General features: G+C 43.1%; 1 protein-coding gene across 1 annotated transcript; it reads right to left on the reverse strand.

The window, feature by feature from the left end:
• Positions 1 to 272: 272 nt before the first annotated feature.
• Positions 273 to 3,446, reverse strand: LOC117757458. Its single transcript, XM_034578646.1, is given in 4 exon segments — positions 273 to 619; positions 621 to 784; positions 1,518 to 2,152; positions 3,162 to 3,446. Coding segments are annotated over 4 exon segments (1,032 nt in total). The 5' UTR covers positions 3,185 to 3,446; the 3' UTR covers positions 273 to 409.
• Positions 3,447 to 9,800: the final 6,354 nt, after the last annotated feature.

Below are 9,800 nucleotides of genomic sequence, written 5' to 3' on the forward strand. Positions count from 1 at the left end.
TGTTAAAAAATAAACAGTTTTGTGATTCCATCAGTCATCCTTGTGTCTACAATGGTGCAAAATGCTCCCGCCAGACTTCTGACTGGTTCAAGGAAGAGGAACCATATTCTAGTCTTCATCTTCATCTTCCCCCAGTTCACCTCAGACTTCAATGAATGCATGGATTACTCCTAATAACACAGATATATTATTATTGTAAAGATTAGCGATTAGCATTCTGATGTTTCATGGTACAGGCTCCAGATTTCTGGTGTCAGCGCTTACACCAACACCTGTTGTGCAAAACAGGCATCACATGACAAAAGCTCCGCAGAAATATATTAAATACTAGACTCAAAAACAACAAAGTCAAACAGCTAAAAAAACTATCTTTGTTCAAGGTGCAAGATACAAATTCATCTATTGGAAATCACAAAGCATCTTCCATTTTTGATTTGAGGGAGAGCGTCGGCAGTGACTTCAAGAATCTCTCCAGCGTCGACAGATAGTCTTGCGGGTGGCATCGCATGTGCGCCGCGTGTGTCGACTCCTTCCACTTCCTGCTCTCCACGGCCATGCCTCTCTTCCTCCAGAGGTCAATAATGTTTTCCATGGCAACCCAGTCGCAAAGGGCGTCGTTTCTCGCTGAAGAAGAACAGGGCTGGCGTGGTTATCGGGCTGTTGCAGAAAACTTGGATACTGTTGTTGTAAAAGTCTGCTGTGTGGGACTTGAAGAGCCAGAAGTAAAACATGGCTGCGTTTTTGACGAAGCCCTCGAAACGTGGCACCAGAGTCTTACCGAGGCCTGAACAGCAACGAGAGAGCATATGATTAAGAGGATGACATTAAAAAGAGACATATTGTGCTCATATTCAGGTTCATACATTTAATTTAGGGTATTACTTGAAAAATGTTTAGGCCAAAAACATGTTTTGTGAGGTCACAGTGACCTTTGACCTTCAAAATTTAATCAGTTCATCTTTGAGTTCAAGTGAATGCCTGGACCAAGTTATAAAACATTCCCTCAAGGCGTATTAGAGATATCGTGTTCACAAGGCAAAAAAGTATATACTTTATGTGCAGATTAGAATTTCAAACATCTTTTATCCTTCTCTCACCTGGTGGACGTTTGTTTACTATTTATAATAAAATAAGAACACAATAGAGATATAGAAAGATACTACACAAAAAAATCTTGAGTTAAAGCCTTAAAAAAGCTAAATGAATATATAAACCTGCATCTTGTTTGGAGCCTGCATTAAGACAGTGGCTGCAAAAAGGATTTTCATTTTATTATTGGTTGATGTTTCTTATCTATTCTATATAATCTATCTCTAAAAATATATTGAGTTACAGCCTGATATAAATGTGAATTGACGTTTGCAGCCACTATCCTGCGGCAGGTTACGTTCCTGCAGCCTGGAGAAACTGGGCCAGTTGGTCGGCTGCCTGATAAATTATTTAAAGATGTGACACTCAACTTCGACAGGACTGTAACCCGAGCCCTGGTGGACATGCGGTGGATCACTCTCACTCACCTATCGCCATGTGCTCCAGGGTGCCGACCACCAAGCTGTCGTAGACGTGCCCTATCACCCTCTGGGTCAGGCCTGCGTGCTGTTTCGGCCCCTGAGTGATTTGGGCGAGTACCTGGGTGAAAGTGTAGCCCCCGATGGAGGCCGAATGGACCAGCACCTCCCTCCCCGAGAACTGAGGCTCCTCCAAAACCTGCAACACCTCCAATCCGTAGTCGAGGCCCCAACGAGGCCACAGGAAGTGCATGACACTGCTCTGCACCACAAGGACGTCAATGCCGCGGGTCAGGTAAAGGTCCCTGTACTTGGCAACCGCCACCGGCCGGGCACCGAGCCACGGGAAGAAAAGAAGAAGCGGACGGGCATGTGATTGGCCGTGGGTGGAGGCGGTCATGTGCGAGGGTGAATCAGAGAGCAACGGAGAGGAGGGAGAGTCTGCAGAGGGGGAGTCGCTGAGGGGCAGAGCTGAGGCTGACAGACCGGGGGGTGTCTGAGAGTCTTCGGTTGGACACAGCGTTACCTGGTTACCTGCCTCTGGAAATGCAGCGTGATAATAAGTGATGTTGTTCCGGATCCTCCGGGTCATGAACTTCCCTCCACTGTTTTGTTCAGGCATCGTGTGATCAGTCCAGAGAAAACTGGAGCAAAAGTCAAAACGACAAAAAGTCAGATTTAGCATGACAGAGAAAACTGAAATGTTTATATGAGATAAGCATGGAAATTGTAACGTAAAAACAAGCCAGTGTGTCTTGGTTGCAAAGACGTATTTAAAGTGTTTAAAAACGACAAACGTCAAGCGTCTTTACAGCTGGAAACCGGATCAGTTGCAGCTACAAACGCACATGGATAAAGTGAACGCTTTCAAGTGGTGTTAACGTGTCCAACAAGCAGCTTTCACAAGACCACATTCTGACCAAACGTTTAGCCGTGAGCAGTTATCAGATAAGAAGATAAAACCTTGTTGCTGCCGTAGAGCTGCTAAAAACCCGACAAAGCTAAGTATGCAAACACAGCATTTTCCGATACTCTGCCAGAACGAAGCCTGACGTGATGCCTGAGCATGTAGGCGTGTTTGGTAAGCTTGCTTCAGGTATTTGGTTTCAGAACATGAAACCTAAATAAAAGGAGCCGAAGAACCACCTGAACCTGTCGAGCCTGACCTACCGGCAGATAGACATTGTTCTAGTTCCTCTGATTGAGTTATATTTAGAAATAGTTGGTTTACGTCCTCAGGATTTTTCTCCGTTATGAAGAGACTCGGCAAGTTGACATTTTGTAAAGACTATTTTTGACTCATCATCATCATCATCATCACTACCATCTGACACCAGATGCTTCGCCAGAGAGAAGCAGTTCCAGCCATTGGTGTGATATATACCCATCCCTCCATTGATCATCTATACTGCTTGTCCTTTGAGGGTATAATACTATGTAGATTAATATTATTATAGTTATAACTGACCAGCAAAGCTCATTCAGGCCTAAACCACAATCACTCCATCATGTGCTCGTGCATGTACGTGCATGTTCGCCCCCACCCCAGACAGCATCTGCCCTCAGCCTGCGTCTTCTCATGTTACGCAGGTTCCGCATTCAGGGCTAAAAGGTGAGCAAATGTCAATAAGAGCAACCGTGTCCTTCACTTACGCTGTCGGCGCTAGATTCCCCATGACGCCGACCAGGCCCCGGCTCGTCCCGGTGCTCCTACCCGCCCGGACACTGCAGACTGTCGGACACTGGGTCGGCTCTGTCCCCGGTGTGTTCTCCTCTCCGCGCCGGAGAAGGACCGTGTGTGTCAGTGCTGTTATTAACAATAAAAGCAGCAGAGGAACCGACGCCTGTGTCTGTGTTTCTGTTCCGACTCTTTACTCACGGTACCGGTTCCTGCAGCAGGACCGTGAACGCGCACTGAGCCGCTGCTGCCGGGCCGCGCTCGCTCCCGTCAGATGAACAGCTGATTTACGGCAGGAAGAAATGTAAACTGATAAATTGTTAAATAAATCATCGTCATCATCATTATACGTATTATAAAACGTGTTTCACATTGTAACAACAACAATAATAATAACATATTTTATAAGTATATAAACAGTATAATAATAGTATCGATGACGATGATGATGATTATTATTATTATCAATTGTTTTTATTAACATTGTCAATATTGCTGAAAACAATTTTGTATGTATCATTTTTCAAAACATTGTTATTACTTTGTTATAATTAATAATAGTTATACTGTTGATAATTCTATTACTACTTATAATATACATCATAATTATAATAATACATACTTTATTTTACATATTTCTTTTCTCAAAAACATTATTATGACTATAAATGTTGATATTAGTATTGTTGTTGTTTAATCTATTAAACATTTTATTCATGATTTTTTAATTGTTGTGTTGCAAGCACAAGGAAACAAAGAGGTAAACAGACCTTATATAACCATAATATGATATATAAATATACATATATTGATGATGCAGATTAAACAGAGGTATTTATAGTATAAATGCCCTTGTGGCTGTCGCTGTCTGTATAAAGTGATGAAATCATAGTTACCCAAGTGTGTTGCCTCTGACTTAGTGAACTGCTGCAAACATAGTTGGAAGGAAGAGTATCGATGAGGAGGATTAAAGATCTAAAGTGCCACGTGAGATGAAGATGATTAAACGACTGAGGGGTCGAACCCATCACCTGTAGCTCTCTCTGCTCCTGTTGGTCAACAAGCTGCTCTATCTAACCACAATGTAATAATCAATCCTTCTGCAGCCAGACAAATACACTGTGTTCTCCACCGCCCATGACTGCAAGACATGCCCGTGCCACAGATGGAGCTAGAGACCCACACAGCTGGTTGTTCTGCAGAAAGAAGAGAACTTAGTTTGTGTGGAGCACTGGGATGAATTCCTGCCTCAACACTGGTAGAACTGGAAGTAGTTGATTGATAGAAGTGGTAGATATTGGCCATGTGAGTGTAAAGTCTGTGCCACTGGTCAACCATTGGTGTTTAACACTGATTATAATGATTAATCTGAATTCTCAAAGGAAGCTCATGTAAAAACCATGAAGGTGTCTCTTCTGACGTCACCAGTCGGTTCATCTCAGTGAAGTTTGCTGTAGGTGTGAGTCGCTGTCGTCATGACGGCGTTGAGTTGTGTGTAGGTGACTCTAAATATGGCCGTCACAGGGGCGATCACATCTTTCCATTCTTTCACATGCACATGCAGCAGAGGCAGTTTTTAGGTCAACAACACACACACACACACACACACACACACACACACACACACACACACACACACACACACACACACACACACACACACACACACGCCCTTCGCTCTGGATCTATTTTCTGCAGTGATTTGCACCTTCCCCCACCACGCACACAGACACACACACACACATGACCTTACACTTTCCTATACTGCTGTTTTTACGTGTGACCTTCTGAGAGCTTTATGTGTCGAATACACTATTATAATATTGCAAACTAGTAGAATATTGGATAAATATTATTTTTGGGGGGTTCGATAGAGTTCCCTGCGTCCATGTTATTGTCACCGTTGACCTGATATTTGAGAACCAAGTCGTGCTGCAATTCTGCAGATATATCATTTTAGTACCACACCACTGCCTGGGTGTAAACATGTTGGGTTTGGTTTGAGAAATCTGAAGCTCTCAACAGGGGGATGTGTTTAAAAAGGTCAAAGACAGGGTACGGGGATTTCATTACCTCGGAGGTTTGTGTTTTCATCTGTGTTTGTTTGTTAGTTGGCAGGATTTACACAAAAACTACCGGACGGATCAGCAGGAAACTTGGTTAAAGGCTGTGGGTCCGGAACAAAGTCATTAAGTTCTGATGCGGATCCGGATCATTGTCTTTCACCATTGCGAGAGGATGTTTTCTAAAAATGTTTGTTGATTTGTCAGGGAATTATTCAGGGGTCTTGATGAGAAAAACATTTTTACTGACAGTCAACTGAGACTGACTCCTTTCATGTTCCAATTTCTCCTTTTTCCCACAAAAATATTGATTAGAGCGGCTTTATTTCCACTGGTTTTCACTTTGATGACAGTTTTTTTTTGTGTGTTCAAACTTTGTGAGTGACAGAGGAAGCCTGAGCTTTTCTCTGCTGGGCTCAGCGTGGTCACTTTCAGGCTCAGTCAGCTAGAAAAATGATTGAGTCCCACAAAAACATGACCCCCCCCAGGCCCCCTACAGGCCATGTTCCTGTGTTACCCTCGATGCCATAGCTACCCCTCTCCTCCCCTTCTCCTCAATCTTATGTCATCCCCTTTAACGTCGCCCCTCATCCCCGCTTCTCTTCTATACATTCCTTCCCCTGCGAAGCTGCAGGACCCTCTCACCCATTTCCCCCCTCTCTGCACCTCAGACCACCCCCTTTATCGCTGCCTCACAAACCCCCGGCCTTTTCCTTTTCACATTGTTTCTCCGCGGACCCTATTGTCCCAGCGAAGAGGGAGAAAGTTGGTTGGGGGGGGGCCGAGAAGAAAAAGAGGAGAAGGAGGCAGAGAATGTGAATTCTCTGTTCTCAGGGCAGGACGGGTCCACCCACATCAGGGTCTGGAAATTCCACTGCAGCTTCCTGCTTCTTCTCCCAGTCTTTCCCCTTTTCACTCATCTCTGTCATATTTGCTCTTGACGTCATGTGCCTCCATAACTTTTCATGCATACGATGATGTTACACCAAACTCTGCAGGGTTTATTTTTGTGTCTGAAGTGCGATGAGGCAAAAATGTAATTTCTGGTTAATGATCAAAACGGATTAAAACACAGATATTGGTGCTTTTTTAAAAAGAAGCAAACTGCAGTGTTAAGTACGTGAGAACTTAACCAGAAACAATTTCAGGAAACATGCGGAAATTTTCAGTTTTACGGTTACTCGTGCTCGGAGAATAGAGTCAATCATGAGCTATTTACGGACATGAACTCCAGAAAATGTCCAGACCTAATTTGAGAGTTGGCCTCTCGCATATAAAGAACTCAGCAGGAGGTTTCTTTGCCTTCATCACACATTGACACAGTGCATCTGTATGGGCAGCACTTTCTCTATGAGAGCTTAGAGCCACATGTCCCCGGCAGATTTATGCCCAATATTGAACATGAAACATTATACAATATTAATTTTAATACTAGGAAGAAGCGTTAAGTGGGACACAACACTGCACACGTTCATTATCTCTCTGCTTCCTCTCCTCATCCATCTTCTTCCGCCCTCCTGCCTTCTTGACGTGATTTACATTCATAACATGCTCAAAGCTCACGTGTGACACCTTGTTGTCTGAGCTTCTCTTCATTCCATCATCCGTGTTAGATTCCCAGCAGGTGCGTCGGAGCTTATGTATTAAACATATGAAGGTTGATTACAGACGACAGACGCACGTCCCGCCCGGACCCAAACATCTGCCCCATAATCCCATCTGAAACCTCCATGTGTCATTTTGTGTTTTAATCAATCTGCTATCTGTTGTAATTTGGCTGTCAGTTACACCAGGGCCACAGAGAATACTGACACTCTCTTGACAGGTATCGGATAAAATATTATAACAGGGGAAATTAAACAGCAGGGAATCGTGTTCATTAATACGTCTGTTCATTTCACAAAGAAACCTTAAAGATATAATATGTAACAATTCTTTGTGTGTTTCTTCCTTCCACCCCTAGAGGCAGAAGTTTCATACTGTACATTTAATGTACATTAGATTTATTTCTACTATGATAAAAAATAGCAGGTTTAACAAATAAATGATGAATAAAGGAGGATAGTGGAAGAGATTTCTTCCTCAGCAGTGTTTTAGCATCTTTGAGATCATTGCTTTGTTTTTACAGGTTTTAAACGTTTGTGGTTTCGGTTCAGTCTCATGATTCTCATCGGGGTTGTTTCCAGAAGCAGCCGGCTGCGGCTTTCTGTGAAAAAAGGCCCTGACTTAATAAAAATAATAAAAACGTATTTATTGTACATAGCTCTAGAATCAGAGGGTGAATGGTGATGAACATACTCAAGCACTTAGCAGCTAAAGAGCCTGATATTTCCATCATGAGCTGATGGCCCAAAAAATAATAAATGTATAATTCGTGTGTTGATGCTGAAAATTAAGTAAGTACACACACACACACACACACACACACACACACACACACACACACACACACACACACACACACACACACACACACACCACACGTTTGATTTGTCCGCCAAGGTCATATCTGATTTATCGGGCCTCATCTGCCGCATCAAATCTGAAGGGAAATCTGTCTGAGAAAACATTTACACACACACACACGGCAACTTACACACACACACTTACAGGACACCAAACACACACACGCTCTTCATTGTACACAAACAAACAGCACTTGACTCTTTCCTGAGACTCCACACACGCACAGGGACGATGTGTTGCGTGTTAAGAGTCTCGTCAGGTGTGTATTTATGTCTTTATGTATTTTTATCTCAAAGGTCATATTTAGACCCTGAACGCTGACGTTCCACGTGTTAAAACGTTGATTAATGACACATCTCACTCTGCTTTTACTTTCATAAACTGCAGCACTCAGTAAAACATGAAACATCATCAATTAAAATACAAAGATGTGAACATACACAGGCAGGAAGGCAAAGACAACTAAAACCATGCTTTACAAAATAAAAGCTGAATATGTTTAAAATGAAAAAAAAGAAAAACCTGTGGTGAAAAGATGAATTGTTTTAGTGGGTGAAGGTTTTGAAAGGTTCGGGGTCTTGACCTTGTCGTCACTATAAAAAGACAGTGAACAGGCTCTGGGTGGGTTCTCCACAGATGCAGAGCCAATAAACTATTGATAGAGTCCATTGTTTTTTTTTTCTCTTTCAGACAAAGAAACTTTCTCTGACCTCTACAGTCGACCATTGTCTGGCACTTTCCATGAGCCGGAGCCAGCGGACTGTACAAGGAGAGGACATCATTATGAAGTCACACACTCACACACACACACACACACACACACACACACACACACACACACACACACACACACACACACACACACACACACACACACACACACACACACACACACACACACACACTGCTCTGTAGGAGACGCCAGTCTGCTTCACAGTGTCCTCAAGTCGCCAGCCACTTCCAAGAAGCACGAGAAGCCCCTTTAACACAGTGAAGTCCACGGCCCTCAGTCACGCTGATAGCACAGGAATATGTGTCAAGGGGCACGATTCGCTCCCCAGAGGTTATCATGAAGTTAAACAGGACACAGGGCTTCTCTGACGAGCTGGAGGAGAAGCTGAAACTTACCACCAGGGGGGGTACGGGGGGGCACAGAGACAGTGGAAGTAAATAATGAATGTTGTCATACAGCAGCAACTAACTATTATTTTATCAATTATAACTATTCTTTACTGCTTTATTCAAAGTTAGAGAGCAGAGCAATTGCAAACTATTTCTCAATGTGACGGTTTCAAACGGACCAGCAGTTTGAAACCAACTGACTAATTGTTTCAGCCATATAATGATGTTTCAGGCTGCACCTATATCAAACTCAATCGCCACCTGGTGGCTGGCTGCTGTATAGGTCCTGAACCCTGCCTCTTCCATGTTAGTGGATGGGACATGGACCAGATTAAAAAGTTTCAAAGTCTCAAAGACAGTTTCAGCTTCTGTCATTTAGGATAGTTCTTATCACACTGATGTTTGTTGAAGTGTTCATTTTTTTTTCGTATCCGGCATATTTAGGCTTAAGTATCCAGTCAATGTTTGAGATCATGACATCTTAGCAACATCGTGTTATTACAAAAAAATCTGTTTTAGGATATGAATAAATCAAATTGGAGCACAGAGAAGACTGAGGAGCTTTATTTAGAACACACATGCCTGTCACACGTCTGTTGTGTCCTCAGGCTCAGTATAAAGATCAGCTCCCCCTCGTCCCAAATCCATAACTTCATCCAGGCTACGGACATATTAAAGGAAAGTGAGGCCTGCAGGCGCGAAATATGTGCTTGTGTCTACAGTTACACAAAAGTGATTCCATTCTTGTACCTTGGAAACCTTGTGCAATATCTCTTAAGTTAAGACTAAGCTTGTTCCTTCTCCAGTTCAGTTCAGACCACACAATATTACCATATGTCCCTTCTGCAAGTTTTGAAGGTCAAGACAAAAGCTTGTATTTCAGGTGGCGAGGAATACTGTGTCTTCTCTAAATCCTTTTATACTGCATAAAGACAATGAAGGAGCCAGTCGACGTGCAGCGAG

Source organism: Hippoglossus hippoglossus, chromosome 23 (genome assembly GCF_009819705.1).
Source record: "Hippoglossus hippoglossus isolate fHipHip1 chromosome 23, fHipHip1.pri, whole genome shotgun sequence".
Taxonomy (NCBI): domain Eukaryota; kingdom Metazoa; phylum Chordata; class Actinopteri; order Pleuronectiformes; family Pleuronectidae; genus Hippoglossus; species Hippoglossus hippoglossus.